This window comes from Acartia tonsa, chromosome 10, assembly GCF_053477335.1.
Source record: "Acartia tonsa isolate MP-2025a chromosome 10, ASM5347733v1, whole genome shotgun sequence".
Classification (NCBI taxonomy): domain Eukaryota; kingdom Metazoa; phylum Arthropoda; class Copepoda; order Calanoida; family Acartiidae; genus Acartia; species Acartia tonsa.
This window is the reverse complement of record NC_137269.1, coordinates 2,298,197-2,315,582: the sequence shown is the minus strand read 5'-3', so window position 1 is coordinate 2,315,582 and position 17,386 is coordinate 2,298,197. Positions and strand designations below refer to the sequence as shown.

At 34.1% G+C, this 17,386-nt stretch overlaps 1 protein-coding gene across 1 annotated transcript in view; it reads left to right on the top strand.

The window, feature by feature from the left end:
* The first annotated feature begins 8,182 nt into the window (after nt 1-8,182).
* The window catches only part of LOC145330886 (uncharacterized), a 31,294-nt gene continuing 22,090 nt past the window's right edge, over nt 8,183-17,386 (top strand). Inside the window, exons 1-7 of the mRNA XM_080175556.1 lie at nt 8,183-8,256; nt 11,306-11,365; nt 11,933-12,367; nt 12,998-13,058; nt 14,444-14,547; nt 16,366-16,453; nt 16,984-17,102. Coding sequence (XP_080031682.1) covers nt 11,355-11,365; nt 11,933-12,367; nt 12,998-13,058; nt 14,444-14,547; nt 16,366-16,453; nt 16,984-17,102 — 818 coding nt within the window. The 5' untranslated portion in view covers nt 8,183-8,256; nt 11,306-11,354. The remainder of the gene's footprint in view (nt 8,257-11,305; nt 11,366-11,932; nt 12,368-12,997; nt 13,059-14,443; nt 14,548-16,365; nt 16,454-16,983; nt 17,103-17,386) is intronic.

Below are 17,386 nucleotides of genomic sequence, written 5' to 3'. Positions count from 1 at the left end.
TCAATTCCAGTTTTGAATATAAAAATGTTTTACCCTCCCCCAAAATAGTTACAAACCTTCCCAAGACCAATGATAGGCTACACTGTAAAAGAGTTTCGGTTCAGCGGTAAGCCAGATATTAAGGTAAAGACAGACATCCTGTTACTTTTTAAAAAGATTGTCTTATCCCTTATGATCCCTGAATGTTAAAGCATTTTAGGTTAGGTAGGCCAACTTTATTTAGTGCTTAAAAGAAGGAATTTCTAAAATTTCTATTTTTATAACAAACGTATCAAAAAGACAATCATTTATAAAAAAAACACCACAAAAATACTTAGATTCTTGATACGAAAAAAAAACAGTTTGACAAACGAACATTAACATTTTTAGAGTAAACTATAATGTTCCCAATGTGTAAAAACTGCTAAAAATGCATGATAAAAAAGTTTCTCGTATACATTCGAATCCGGTGGATAGGAACCGGTTCTCATCCATACGAAAAAACTATGTCTAGCATCGTATTATATCCAGCTTTCTACGAATATAAAAATGTACAATCATAAAATCATAATTGTACATTCCATATCCGCGGAAAGCCGTTTATAATAAGATGCGAGAAATAACTATTACGGATTTAGTTTCATGTCGTACTTATAAAGTTGCTTATAAAATTGTGACCAATTGTTCTGGGAATCACCAATCTTCAATTAAAAATAATATTATTTTTTGATATATTAGTTTGTTACTTTCTCTAGATTATATCTTATCGTTGTGGGACTCTACATTCAAATTGATTATTCATTAATTTATTAGTTTATGCCATATCACCAAGGATTCAAGAACATAAAGTTTAAAATGTATAGGATGGTTCTATAAAGTCAACAAATTAGCAATTCTTTAGTAACCTAGTAACAAATTAAGTGTTAATTATTTAATCTCTCTCCTCCCCCCCCTCTCTCTCTATCTATCTCTCTCTCTCTATCTGTTTCTCTCTCTCTCTCTCTCTCTCTCACACACTCTCTCTCTCTCTCTCTCTCTCTCTCTATCTATCTCTCTCTCTCTATCTGTTTCTCTCTCTCTCTCTCTCTCTCTTTTTCTCGCTGTCTCTCTCTGTCTCTTTACCACCTACTAAGAATTAAAACTAGAAACTAGAATTCCCTTTTACTTTTTAAGTGCTTTAAATTTATAATTTCATAACAAGAATGACTTTATCCATAAGTAGTACGCTTTAACCAGTTTGAAAACATAAAGAACATTTTTTATAGAAAAAATGAGATTTAATCGGCTGATAAAAGCCTGCATTTAATCGTGACGATAATTCTAACCAACAAGCAATTACATTATTGTTAACTATGCTTCTGAATGGTTTTGTATTTATTTGCTTTGCAACTTATGAATGTTGTCATTCTTGTTTATATTACAATTATGATTATCCTAAACTTTATAGATTCGCCGCAGTCTTGCATAATTATTTTCGTCCTTGTTTTAAAAACTTAAATGATTTATTAATTCAAAACATTTTAATGTAATAAAATTGTGAATAAAAATGACCACCACCTTGATGACTTTCTTAATCTTGCATCATCTTGAATTTTATCTCCCTCCTTACTTTCTCTCACTCTCTGTCTCTCTGTCTCTGTCTCTCTCTCTTTCTCTCTCTCTCTCTGTCTCTCTCTCTCTCTCTCTCTCTCTCTTTCTCTCTCTCTTGCTTTCTCTGTCTCTCGGACGATTTTAACCTCCTACCAAGAATTTCTCCTAGTCTTGTTTTCACCTGTTATCTCTCTCTCTCTCTCTTCTCTCTCTCTCTCTCTCTCTCTCTCTCTCTCTCTCTCTCTCTCTCTCTCTCTCTCTCTCTCTCTCCATCTCTCTTTTTCCCCTCTCCCCCTCTCTCTCTCTTTCTCTCTCTTTGCCACCACCCCATCTCCTCTCTCTTACCATTACACTCTCTCTCTCCCTCTCTCTCAATTTGCAGATACCTTAAAATAACTCCCCCTTTTGTTCTTAACTTCTTTTAAACTATTTCTTCAAATTTGCCTTACAATAATCACAGTTAAGTAATAATATAAATTTTAAAATATTTCATATTTTTTTTGATTTTGAAATTTTGATAAATCATAAATGTATACAAAATTAAGTTTAAAAAAAGCGCGGCTATCCTATAACTAAATTACATCCGCAGGTATGTACGTCTTTTTATCACTCCTTCAAGCTGCGTATTTAAAAGAATTTAAATGTTTTTACATCCTGTATTGCCTAAAATTTAATAAGCTCTTTTTTATCTATTCTAATTAATCTATTTTTTCTATATGACTTTTAAACTTGACTTTAAACAATGCAAAAATATCTTTTCTTAGGTTGTGTACATAAATAATTTTTCTTTTAGGTCGCCTTTAAGCAAACATATTAAAACTTCTGAAATTATATGATTTTATTTCATAGCGCCCCTTCATGGCACGAGTTAGGTTAAAAGACAATGCAACACAAAAATAATAATCGCTTAAAAACAAGCACGACACTATAAAAAAAACAAATTTGAAAATTAGGAAAATATAGTAGCTATTAAGTGAAATCGTTTATAGCTGAAACAAAATTTTATCCTATTAAATTATTATGTAAGGTTTTTTTTTGTCTGAAACTTGAGATCTCAATAACTACTGATCCGATTGAGTTATCTTTCTAAAATAAACTTTACGTAGTTCCTGTGATGGTTTTAGGTTTACTCCTCGGGCCCATCTGGATGATTTTAAGCTATTTTTCCAGTAGTACGCTGCCTCTAGAAACACAGAGCCCCTAAAGGCTAGGGGCTTATCCGCTAGTTTAAAAAAGGTTTCAGTAATGGACGTACTTGCTTTTTTATTGAAATGCTGCGTTAAAAATCGTTTAAATAAAATCAATGATATTATATAAAATGCTATACTTACAAGATTGTCAATAAATGTTACAATAATGCCCTTTCAAAGTTTTAAATTGTTTGTACGATTTTAACATTCAAATATTTACGATCAGACCTAGCAGTAAAAAAAGGACACACTGACGAACTCGCTTTAAATCTTCTCAAATTTTAAATAAATTGCTTTGCTATTATTTAGTTAACATTTTAATTTCTGCTTTTATGAATAAACACCGTCGGACGATAGACCGACGGACGGAGTACATTTTACCGCCAATTTCACAGCCCTTAAATGCGTAGAATCACAATAAACTTACAATTTCTAAACTTTGCCAAAGAGCTGTTATATTTATAAGAATGCATGTCTATAGAACTTGCTGTATAGCTTTTGAGGCAAAATGATAAGATTTGAAAGATTAGTTAGTTTCTTCTTTTCTTCCGTCTATAATTAGGAGTGAACGAACAGGGAGTGGAGGGAGGTGACACTGGACTGTGAATTTTAATGGTACACAAAGTTTTATTATCACGTGATTACATTAACATTCATTGAATATTTTTTATTAAATTTTGATTGGTTGGCTTAAACTCTGTGGTGTCACTTTTAATCTAAAGGAAGCGTAATTTTGTTTTTCATCATTGAAGATATATACCAGTTTATCGTCCATTGTCTTATACCTGCGTCTCCGTGAAACTTTGTAATGAGTTAATGTTATTCTCATAGTTAAAAGTGAACCTTTCAAAGTGTAACTTCAAAATTCGGGAATAGTCCCTTTCGTGGCAACACCGCCGAAGGGGCGATTCGTCGTATTTTGGAAATGGCTTTTGATAGGTTATTTTAGGTTAGGTTGGGTTATATTGGGTTAGCTGATTGCCGCGTAGGGTTAGGTAATTGGCCTTGCTTGGTTAGAGCCCCCCGCAGGGGCTAGAAATAGGAGAAAAGCTACTGTGAAATTACGACGAATCGCCCCTTAAGGGGCGTTGCCATGAAAGGGACTATACCCAAAATTTATTAGATTATCATTTTAAGTATCATCCGCTCGTTGTCGAAGAGATGATAGTTTCGTATCTCGGCTAAACACTGCGTCCTATATATAAAGATGTACAACATTTTTAAACTACTGTTATGTCAGGTGTGAGACATTAAAAGTTAAACTGGGAAAAGTGCCTTGGCTCAAATTACCATACACTGTTAGGACTTCCAGTCAAAGGTCGTGCTATCAAAGGGTTTATTATTGTCTGTTGGGTCTTACCTTATTTAAATTTTTGTGCGATAAAACGCGTTACACTGCGTTACTTTATTCATGATTGCGCGGAGAGGATTTGAACCCGAAAAGTAACCCAGCCTCAGGTCAGGTTATACTCTGTTGAAAATGGTGTCGTTATTATATCAATATAAGAATGTAGTTACAATGTTATTAGACTTGCGATATTTTTATATCATGTCAGATTATATCGCATTTATTAGAGCCAAATTGACAAACAGGGATGGCAACATCCATAAAAGCGAACCAACAAACGTGAACAATTGTAGAATGTCGAAACATTATAAGCAGAATATTAATTTAAAGGCATAAAAAAGTGTATAAAAGGATTTTTTTACTTTTTTAAAGCGTAGCTTTTCTATAATTAGGGTTGGTCCGTTCGTCCGTCCGTACGTCCGTCCGTAACAAAAGGATAGCTTTATTCGTTAATTTAGGCATGTTAGAATTGTCCTATCGATTTCAAACTTTGCATATGGATTCATTCATTATAATAGTTAGGTACGATTTAGAAAGCGTAGCAACTCTATAATCATAACAAGAATTTCCGTACGTCCATTTTAAACATGTTGATTTTTTTTACTTTTTAACAACAAATTTTTATGTGATTTAATCATCCGATTGATCTAATTTTTGGTATATTGATTCCTGGGACAACAAAGTATAATGTTATAAGCAAAGCAACTCTATAATCAAGTCCTAAAAATGTAAGTATGTCCATAAACATTATCCTGTATTAAGCAGTTTTTCAACAAATTTACTTACAATTTTGCTCCTATTCTGATTATTTAGTTCTGACACTATATAAGTGTTAATGTCCGTTTGTCCTACCGTTTCAGTGCTTCACTTTTATGGAGGTTGTCATCCTTGTTCTCTTTAGAATTTAATAAAAAGTAAAAATTATCATGTTAAACAAGTTAAAAGTTAACAATCAACATATTTCAAATGGACGTACGGACTTTTTAGTAACGATTGTAGAGTGACTGCACATCCTAAATCGTACTGTTATAGGAATTATCATGTATGGTTTCAAGTTGATAGAACAATTCTAACATGCCTAGGAGATATTTATTTCTATGAGAAGCTTCCCTGTAAAGGAGAACCATATCGGTTCAGTAGCTAGCGAGATCCTTTGGTACAAGAGACAGACATACATACAAAGATCCTATTACTTTATTATTTGGATTTGTAAGTAATGCATAATTATGAAAGTTGATAAGATAGTTGTAGATAATATTCTTCCGGCCATTACTTAAAAACATACTTATAGCGGCTGCGCCCCTAGCATCTAGGGGGTCTATATTCGAAAGGATATGGAAGGGCAGAGCAATAGCCTAAAACCATACCAAGAGTTATTAATAAGAATGAAATAGCCCAAAACCATCTCAGCGCCTATACGAAGCATCCCTCTAAAGGAGAACCATATCAGCTCAGTGGTTAGCGAGATCCTTCGCTACAAACAAAAAAAGCTTATTACTTTATATAATAGGATATGGAAACAGCGTATAGTGTCCAATAAAAAATGACGTCATACAATACAAATGACCAATGATAGGCCAGTATACATTTAATTGACCAATGGTAAATTGCATACTAGCCTATCACTGGTCATTTGTATTATATGACGTCATTTTTTTATTGGAAACTATATTCTGTTTCGAGAATATATTAATATACGATAACTTTGTGGATATTGCACCATTATTTCGCCTACTCTAATAAAATGCTCCATCCAGCTGGCTAATATATATTCCCCATCAACCCCTTTTACCCCATCCTCCTTTGAACCATAAATGAGAACTGTAGTAGCAACCTAAATTGTCGACAAAATATGCCCTGTCATAATATCCACGTATTTATACCCATTCTTATGAGAATAAACAAAAAAGGTTTAAATTGACGTACGGACATTCTGGTAACGATTGTAGAGTTGCTTCGCTTTCTAAATCGTACCTACTTGTTACAGAACTTATTATACAGAGTTTAAAATTGAAATCTGACATGCCGAAATAAAAAAAGCTAACCGTACTCAAGGTTGCATAGGCCCTACTTATTGATAAGCTTCGATTTTAAAAACATTATCTCCTTTTCCCGCATAAAATAATAATTTTCCAAAGAATATAATGTCAAAGAAAATGTTCGTAAACGGAAACTTCAACGATAACAAATAATAACATTTTACCAGGGATCTTAAGGGATAAGACAATTAACTAAAAAAAAAAACTTCTCCCCAGTTACAATAAACAAAAGTATCCCTTTTTTGAAATTATTGGTGGAAAAGTGTGTACTTACCAATTACTATTTATATGAAAATTAAGAAAACGAATGAAAGAACGTGTTGATAGAACTTTAAAGGGGGCATGAGAATAATTTCAATTCTAATGACCCCTTCCTTCCTCCGTGGATTTGATTGACAATAACTTCTTCTGAGTATGATAACAAATTTTGTGGTTTCTTTAGTTTTTTTTACTAGCGAATCTACTCAATAATTCACTTTGTTTGTCTGTCCGTCAGTCAGTACGTAACGGTATGGGGAAATGTGATTTTCTTAACTGTTATTTAAAATTTGTGAAGCTCAAGACTAAACATTGTTGAATCCGTTTGTCTGTCTGTATGTCTGTCTGTCTGTCTGTCTGTCTGTCTGTCTGTCTATCTGTCTGTCTGTCTGTCTGTCTGTTTGTCTGTCTTTCTGTCTGTCTGTCTGTCTGTCTGTCTGTCTGTCTGTCTGTCTGTCTGTCTGTCTGTCTGTCTGTCTGTCTGTCTGTCTGTCTGTCTGTCTGTCTGTCTGTCTGTCTGTCTGTCTGTCTGTCTGTCTGTCTGTCTGTCTGTCTGTCTGTCTGTCTGTCTGTCTGTCTGTCTGTCTGTCTGTCTGTCTGTCTGTCTGTCATGCTTATAAAGACATAAACCTTCGCGCGTAAATTTATAAATTCACCTTTTTGGACTTAGCAGTTACTGGAACATGGGAGGTGTCAAAATTTTCGGGTGCAAAACTTTATGCACACTTCTGAATTATTGTAATAATATACGCAAATTTTGTCAATGTTTTAATTTTGAATATATGTTTTTGATATTTTATGTTTTACTTCAGGGATCTAAAGGGATAAGAAAATGACCGATAAGTTTATGTAAGTACATCCTCAATTATGATACACAAAATTACCCTTTCTGTTGATTACAGTTAATAATTGAAGCGTTTGGACACTCAACTTATGGAACCAATCATAATTCAATAAAAGTTCCCAAAGTTCATAATCAACAAATAAGAAAACGTTATTATAAAACTTTTGGGACTAGTGTAATAAACAGCCCATTGTCCCCTCCCTCCCTGTTTTACTTATTACAAGACTATTGAAAAGTTTGATAAGAATGTTTTGTGGTTAACAAGATTTCTTCAGTTTAATTATACTTTAGAAAAGAATTTCTTTTCAAAATATTTCTAGTGACAATTCCCCTAAACAACTTTTAAAGCATCTACAAAATAGATCTAACTTTTAGTCCATCTGAAATACTATGTATTTATTATATATGGGATGGTTTAAGGCTATTTTCTGCTATTATTTTTACTCATTTGAAGAGTCCCTAGATGAAAGGGGCGCAGCCGCTATTTTTACAACACAAATAGTTTTTGTCTGAATATTAAGACCTCAATAATTACTAATAACGACTGAGTTCTTTATTTTAAGTAAGCTTTACATAGGTCCTGTGATGATTTTAGACTATATTATTTAAAGATTGAAGTCTTAGGATGGTTTTAAGTGATTTTCCTAGCCTTTGCATGCTTTTCAAATACATAACCCCTAGATGTCTCGGGTGTAGCCACTGCAGCACTGGTAGAAATTTAATTTATCAAATAAATTCTTTTAATGGTAATTTACTATAAAATTCACTTTGGCCGTCTATCTTTTTTGATACCTTGCATAAAGCTATGCAAATGAATTAAACTTGGCTGAGATAAGAAAGCATTTTTCTGGCAAATAAAAATCTACTTTACAACTTACTTTGTCCCTCCGTCTGTTTGACTGTTTACAGTTTTAACGGTCATTATCCTTGTTAATTTTAATATAGATTTCAGATTAGAACTCAAAAATGTAGAAAATTGTGGTTTAGAGAAAAACATTAACTCCAAAGGTAATTCTATCTAAAATACAGAGTAGAACGATGGCTGTCTGTCTGTTTGTAACGATAGATCTCGCTGAACCTATCGGGTTCTCCTTAACAGGATAGCTTTTTAAAGATCCCGGGAAGGTTTATAACAATTTTGGGGGAGGGTACTACCACCCCCAAAGATTAATCGACCCCTAGAAAAAAATTACCCCCCACCAAAAAAAATTTAACTAAAATTAAAAATGGGGGGGGGGGGGGTAGATATACCACACTTTTCTGGGATCTTGCTGAGTCAAGTATCAACTGTTGGGAATATCAAAGGATGACTCCATGCAAAATTTGAGCCGGATCCGTCCAAAACCGGCCGTGAATTTTATGAAAAACCGGTTTTTTCCGGTTTTTAGGGGGTATCTGTAAATCGATTCAGCTGGAGCAAAACCGGTTAGAGGTACAAAAAATTTTACTTCACATGAAATTTAGCCAATGCAATTGCCTACAAAAATGTACTTCATCATCAACTTGATTGGACAACTCTTTCCCCTCCTAAATGTCCATTAAAACCTCGGAAACGGCAAAAATCGCCAAAAATCACGCCTTCGGCGGCAAATAACGGCTAAACGGTCAGCCGGAGGCGAATGAAACATAAATAAAGAAATGTCTGCCTCAAAAAGTTGTTCAACATCAAAGAGATGCTTGAAGTCTCTAAAACGACTCCTTCCCCTCCTTTAAGGGGAAAAACTGAAAAAACGTGATTTTCAAAAGTATGCCCACTTCGTGGGTGTGGGGGCACTGAACCCGTCACCCCAGGGTCACCAAACATAAAGTCTAGGCGGCCCACAATGCTGAATTTTCCCCAAGTGAAAGTCTTGTGTCATTATCTCTTATGAGAAAAAAGTTATTAATTAATTAAAATTTCAAATTGTGATTTTTTGATGGATTTCTTTGATGAAATGACAGGCCGGTCAATTTTTAGGCCATTTTTTGCGGTTTTTGGGCCGTCACGCCCAAACGGTTTGAGATAATCTCACGGGACCTTTTGCCCAACCTAAGTCTGGTTATTTGTGAGGTCTAGGAAAAAAAACAGACTTACGCAAAAGATTATAATTATAATCTTTACACAGAAAAATGGCACGAGGTGAGGGTTTGAGGGGGCAAAATGAGCCGACCAGCGATTTTTGATGGCACGCAGCGACGTCCTGCTTCATCCAATCCGGGATTTTTTTTTCTTAGACCTTACAAATAACCAGGCTTAGGTCGGGCAAAAGGTCCCGTGAGATTATCTCAAACCGTTTGGGCGTGACGGCCCAAAAACCGCAAAAAATGGCCTAAAAATTGACCAGCCTGTCATTTCATCAAAGAAATCCATCAAAAAATCACAATTTGAAATTTTAATTGATTAATAACTTTTTTCTCATAAAAGATAATGACACAAGACTTTCACTTGGTGAAAATTCAGTATTGTGGGCCGCCTAGACTTTATATTTGGTGACCCTGGGGTGACGGGTTCAGTGCCCCCCACACCCACGAAGTGGGCATACTTTTGAAAATCACGTTTTTTCAGTTTTTCCCCTTAAAGGAGGGGAAGGAGTCGTTTTAGAGACTTCAAGATCTCTTTGATGTTGAACAACTTTTTGAGGCAGACATTTCTTTATTTATGTTTCATTCGCCTCCGGCTGACTGTTTAGCCGTTATTAGCCGCCGAAGGCGTGATTTTTGGCGATTTTTGCCGTTTCCGAGGTTTTAATGGACATTAAGGGGGGGAAAGAGTTTTCCAATCAAGTTGATGATGAAGTACAATTTTGTAGGCAATTGCATTGGCTAAATTTCATGTGAAGTAAAATTTTTTGTACCTCTAACCGGTTTTGCTCCAGCTGAATCGATTTACAGATACCCCCTAAAAACCGGAAAAAACCGGTTTTTCATAAAATTCACGGCCGGTTTTGGCCGGATCCGGCTCAAATTTTGCATGGAGTCATCCTTTGATATTCCCAACAGTTGATACTTGACTCAGCAAGATCCCAGAAAAGTGTGGTATATCTAGGGGGGGGGTAGGGGTAACACCCCCCCAAAAAAATCAAAAAAATCAAAAAAGCACAAGGTCTGTTCGTTCGCCAATGTGTCCTAAGGACCGTGTGTATGTCTGTCCGTCTGTCTTTCCTTCAGACCGTGTGTCTATTGGTCTCTCCATCTGGCTTTTTACCTACGGCCCATGTGGGCAAACAAAACTATAATTTTCATTCTAATTTTCAATTTTACTATCCGCGGAATTCTATCTTTAATACGATGCAATTGATGACAATTATTTTTCTGTTTTTAAAAAGCGAAGCTTTTCTATAATTAGGGTCGGTCCGTCCGTCCGTCCGTCCGTCCGAGATAGTTAGCTTTTATTCGTTAATTTAGGCATGTTAGAATTGTCCTATCGATTTCAAACTTTGCATGGTGATTCCTGTAGTAGTTAGGTACGATTTAGAAAGCGTAGCAACTCTATAATCGTTACCAGAATGTCCGTACGTCCATTTTAAACATGTTGATTTTTTTACTTTTTAAAAGCGAAGCTTTTCTATAATTAGGGTCAGTCCGTCCGTCCGAGATAGTTAGCTTTTATTCGTTAATTTAGGCATGTTAGAATTGTCCTATCGATTTCAAACTTTGCATGGTGATTCCTGTAGTAGTTAGGTACGATTTAGAAAGCGTAGCAACTCTATAATCATTACCATAATGTCCGTACGTCCATTTTAAACATGTTGATTTTTTTACTGTTTTAATAACAATTTTTTATGTGATAAAAACATCCGATTGGTCTGATTTTTTGATTACTGATTCCTATTACAATAAGGTACAATATTATGAGCAAAGCATCTCTATGATCAAGTATTAAAAATGTAAGAATTCTGTATTTAAGAAGTTTTGCAACAAATTTACGTATAATTTTGTCAAACCTTATATTTTCATATTTTTTATATTCAGTTCTGACACTCAACAAAAGTTAATGTTCGTCTGTCATATCGTTTCAGAGCTTCGCTTTTATGGATGTTGTCATCCTTGTTTTTTTATGAAATTTATCTTTTTTTAGTGAGTTATGTTGAAAATTTTTCTTCTCTGAAATTTAACAGAAGAAAAATATGGCTATAAGGTAATATTATTACTTGGATGTTGCACCAGATTTTAATGTACTGTAATAAAATGATACTTGCAGCAGTATAGACGTCCAAGCTTTGTTTTTTTTTGGGGGGGGGTAAATTTTTTTTAAGGGGGGGGTAATTCGTTTTTGGGGGCAAATTTTTTTTACCCCCCCCAAAATTTTTACCCCGGGGGTAAAATTTGCTTGGGGGGGGGGAAGCGAAGCGCGCAAAAAAATTTTTTATCAGAGATTTTTTTATTTTGGGGGGGGGGGGGTAATCGCCCCATTACCCCCCCCCCCCCATGGACGTCTATGTGCAGCAGGATAGAATAACGACAGGGTGTATCACCCCTTTCACTCCATCATCCCCCCTCCTTCTGACAAATAAATGAGGTCCATATTAGCAAGCTATGTTGACGACAAATTTTCCCCAGTCAATAAATCCACGTATATCCTACATCCATTATTATTACAAGGATGACAAAATCTATTAGTTAAGTACGAACTTACCTTATGCAAAGAGAATCTCTAATACTAGAATAAAACTTCAGCTAATATGTTTTTTTTTATATTTCCTAGTTTTGGACAGTTTCTATCCTCAACAGATGAGAAAATTACCTGTATATTACCCTCAGCCCCCCTCCTAACAGCAGCTGATCATGACACAGAAAATGATTCTCTTGAAAATGCTACCAGTGACACAACACCAAATGTTATCAATGCAAGAGTAAGCTATTCCAATCACAATTTTACCAATGATGAAGTATTTACCAATGACTATCAATCACCAAATTATCGACAACCACAGTATTTTACCAATGATGTTGCACAACCAATTGTTTCAACCAATCACAACCCAGAAAATTATTCAACTCAACCCAGATGTTCAAATGTTGTCTTTGGTGCCCAGGAAAATGGCGCCTGCGATCATGAAAATGTCGGCTTTGGTTTTGAAGAAGAAGTAATTGTTGGTTATGAGGATGTCGTCGTTTTCGAGGTTCTTGGGTGCGACAGGTACATATACAATATTTTATAAGGATCTTTAGAGATAGGACACTGGACGATAAATGGATTTATAACCCCAATGTTGATAAACATAATTTATCCTCTTGTAGAAAAACATTATTTATGGGTTGAAAAATGGACACTGCTATTTTAAACTAACAAAGCTTCACTAAAAAAAAACAGAATTTAGTTGGCCAGCAAATGAGAGAGAGCTTTACAAAAAAAAATTGGGTATCATAATAGTTTACTGTCAACGTCCCCTTAATCTCAGTATTATAAGTAATTTGTTCTATAGATAAAATGCACAATCTCAAAGAAGACTTAAATATGAATGTATGATTGTCATGCATCTGACATAAAATCAATAAATTCATTTTTTATTCTATGCTTTCTAAAATTAATCAAATCTGCTCTTCTGATTGTTTATTTTTTAAGTATGGCTTCGAAACCGATTTATATCCGAAACTGGTTCTTAGCCATACTGAAAAATCATGTATAACATAGTATTACACATAATTTCCCAAGAATAAAAATAATAATACCAGTTTTGTTAGGCCTTGGGGCTGACAAATGTTTATTTTTTCATTTTAATATCCGCGGAAAGCTGTCTTAAACTCGATTCTATAATAACTATAATAGGTTTACAGCTTGTCGGTCAATGCTATGTGCTGCTTCACCTACTTTCCAAATTATGTTGAAGGTTGGTATTATAGTTTTTTGGCGCAGCTACTCTATAACTAGGGCCTGTCAGTTGAAACGCACTTTACAACGTCAATTTGTTTGAGTATATTCAAAAAATTTGCTAATCATCTCATAATGCTTTTTGCCCTGTTTTTGTTTTTCTTTGTTTGTATGTCTGTCTAGCTTTATTGTTTGTATGTCTGTATATCTTTATTGTTTGTATGTCTATCTTTATTGTTTGTATGTCTATCTTTATTGTTTGTATGTCTATCTTTATTGTATGTATGTCTCTCTATATTTATTGTTTGCATGTCTATCTTTATTGTTTGTATGTCTGTCTATCTTTATTGTTTGTATGTCTGTCTATCTTTATTGTTTGTATGTCTGTCTAACTTTATTGTTTGTCTGTCTGTCTATCCCTATTGTTTCTATGTCTGTCTATCTTTTTTGTTTGTCTGTCTATCTTTATTGTTTGCATGTCTGTCTATCTTTAGTGTTTATCTGTATGTCTATCTTTATTCTTTGTATGTCTGTCTATCTTTATTGTATGTCTGTCTATCTTTATTGTTTGCATGTCTGTCTATCTTTAGTGTTTGTATGTCTATCTTTATTGTTTGTATGTTTTATATCTTTATTGTTTGTATGTCTGTATATCTTTATTTTTTGTTTGTCTATCTTTATTGTTTGTCTGTCTGTCTATCTTTAATTTTTTGTCTGTCTATCTTTATTGTATGTATGTCTATTTGTATTGTTTGTATGTCTATCTTTATTGTTTGTATGTCTGTCTATTTTATTGTTTGTATGTCTATCTTTATTGTTTGCATGTCTGTCTATCTTTATTGTTGTTTTGTCTGTCTATAATTAATGTTTGTTGTATATCTATCTTTATTGTATGTTTGTATGTAAATATTTATTGTTTGTCTGTCTATCTCTATTTTTTGTTTGTCTGTTTATCTTTATTTATTGTTTGTATGTCTGTCTATCTTTATTGTTTGCATGTCTCTCTATCTTTATTGTTTGTATGTTTGTCTATCTTTATTGTTTGTATGTCTATCTTTATTGTTTGCATGTCTGTCTATCTTTATTGTATGTCTGTCTATCTTTTTTTGTATGTCTGTCTATCTTTATTGTGTGTATGTCTATCTTTATTGTTTGCATGTCTGTCTATCTTTATTGTATGTCTGTCTATCTTTTTTTGTATGTCTGTCTATCTTTATTGTTTGCATGTCTGTCTATATTGTTTGTATGTCTGTTTATCTTTATTGTTTGTCTGTCTATCTTTATTGTTTGTCTGTCTATCTTTATTGTTTGTCTGTCTATCTTTATTGTTTGTATGTCTGTCTATCTTTATTGTCTGTCTGTAATTACCCTTTACCCCTTTCATTTTTAATGTATGAATTTTAGGAAGATTATCATACTACTGGAGAGGTGATAAGAGTTGAGGACTGTGATGGCAGAGGATTCGAACCCTTTCTCTCCTGGGTACATGGACATCATCTCAATATCAGGTGTAATACATCATTCTAAATATCTATCTATCTATTTTATTGTAAAAAAAAGTTTTTTTCCTTCAATTTTTAATCATTTTAACTTAAAAATTCATTCTTTTTGCAAAAGATATTTTACTAAACAACTTTGCAAAAAAAACATTGAATCTCTTATGAAAAAACTTGGGCTTGGGTTTTAGTCCATTTTCCTGGAGAAATAACATATGCCTATTCTATCTTTAGATCTGCATAAACTGCTCTGTCAATATTATACCAGAGTATAAAATATGGAACACCTGCCATAACATATACTCTTATCTATCTAGATCTGTGACTACTGCTCTGTCAATATTGTACCAGAGTATAAAATATGGAACACCTGCCATAACATATATTCCTATCTATCTAGATCTGTGACTACTGCTCTGTCAATATTGTACCTCAGTATAAAATATGGAACACCTGCCATTACATATACTCTTATCTATCTATATCTGTGACTACTGCTCTGTCAATATTGTACCAGAGTATAAAATATGGAACACCTGCCATAACATATACTCCTCTCTATCTAGATCTGTGACTACTGCTCTGTCAATATTGTACCAGAGTATAAAATATGGAACACCTGCCATAACATATACTCCTCTCTATCTAGATCTGTGACTACTGCTCTGTCAATATTGTACCAGAGTATAAAATATGGAACACCTGCCATAACATATACTCCTCTCTATCTAGATCTGTGACAACTGCTCTGTCAATATTGTACCAGAGTATAAAATATGGAACACCTGCCATAACATATACTCCTCTCTATATAGATCTGTGACTACTGCTCTGTCAATATTGTACCAGAGTATAAAATATGGAACACCTGCCATAACATATACTTCTCTCTGTCTAGATCTGTGACTACTGCTCTGTCAATATTGTACCTTAGTATAAAATATGGAACACCTGCCATAACATATGATCTAATCTATCTAGATCTATGACTAATGTTCTGTCAATATTGTACCAGAGAATAAGATATGGAATACCTGCCATAACATATATTCCTATCTATAACATATATTTCTATCTATCTAGATCTGTGACTACTGCTCTGTCAATATTGTACCAGAGTATAAAATATGGAACACCTGCCATAACATATACTCCTCTCTATCTAGATCTGTGACTACTGCTCTGTCAATACTTTACCAGAGTATAAAATATGGAACACCTGCCATAACATATACTCCTCTCTATCTAGAACTGTGACTACTGCTCTGTCAATATTGTATCAGAGTATAAAATACGGAACACCTGCCATAACATATACTTCTCTCTATCTAGATCTGTGACTACTGCTCTGTCAATATTGTACCTGAGTGAAAAATATGGAACACCTGCCATAACATATAATACTTTCTATCTAGATCTGTGACTACTGCTCTGTCAATATTGTACCTGAGTGAAAAATACGGAACATCAGCCATAACATATACTCCTCTCTATCTAGATCTGTGACTACTGCTCTGTCAATATTGTACCAGAGTATAAAATATGGAACACCTGCCATAACATATACTCCTTTCTATCTAGATCTGTGACTACTGCTCTGTCAATATTGTACCAAAGTATAAAATATGGAACACCTGCCATAACATATACTCCTCTCTATCTAGATCTGTGACTACTGCTCTGTCAATATTGTACCAAAGTATAAAATATGGAACACCTGCCATAACATATACTCCTCTCTATCTAGATCTGTGACTACTGCTCTGTCAATATTGTACCTCAGTATAAAATATGGAACACCTGTCATATCATATACTCATCTCTATCTAGATCTGTGACTACTGCTCTGTCAATATTGTACCTGAGTGAAAAATACGGAACACCTGCCATACAGCCGCAAGTTCTTCAATATATTCAGGTTATTATATACTAGTGAATCGCCCCTAGAATCTAGTAACTTCTCCTAGTAACTAGAGAGGACAAGAGAAGGTAACTTTCTTCCATATTTTTATTTTATTTTGAGAGCAGCTTTTCAGTGTTGTAAAGATTTGTGTATATCCCCACGCCCCATTTTATAGACTGTAAAATTTATAGAAGTCAATCTACTCTAAAATTCACTTTTTCTGTCCGTCCATCAGTCAGTCAGTCAGTACGTAACGCTATGAGGAGAAATATAATTTTCTCGGCTGCTATTGAAGTTGAAATTTTTGTCAAGATTCCTTTACGCATCTAATCTGTACATTGTTTTATCCGTCTGTTTGTCGGTCAAGCTTCAAAAGACATAAATTTTCTTTTTTTAAAATTTCATGATTTATTGGATTTTTTTTGCATGTTCTCTCTTTCTATTATCTTTAAGAATTAAGCATCTGATTACTTTGTCCGTTTGTCCATTCCATGATTATGTTGTGCTTTGCTACTTATGGTTGTTGTAATTCTTGTTTTTTTTAGGATAATATAAAACCCGAGGAGGCCATAAATGTTTTGTACACGATTATTCTTTTTCATCCATATGAAAATACGGATAATAGTTCAAAGTTCAGACACCCAACATCTCAACACAAAAATAGGTAAATTTTGCTTCAAGCTGCGCTTCTTGTAGACTTAACTGTTCTTGGTTAGTTATTCATAAATATTCTAGCCGCTACGCTCCTAGAGGCCTCTAGAGACACTTTATGTAGGGGAGGGGGGAATGGTTTTCCCATTAGTTTTAAAAAGAAAAGGAAAACTATTTTTTTTTTTGGGTGGTGAATTTTCTTTGGAGGGTGATGTTACCCTCCCCAGGAATAGTTATAAACCTTCCAAAGACACATTAGAAGCTACATTTTAAAGGAGAATGATATCGGTTCAGCGA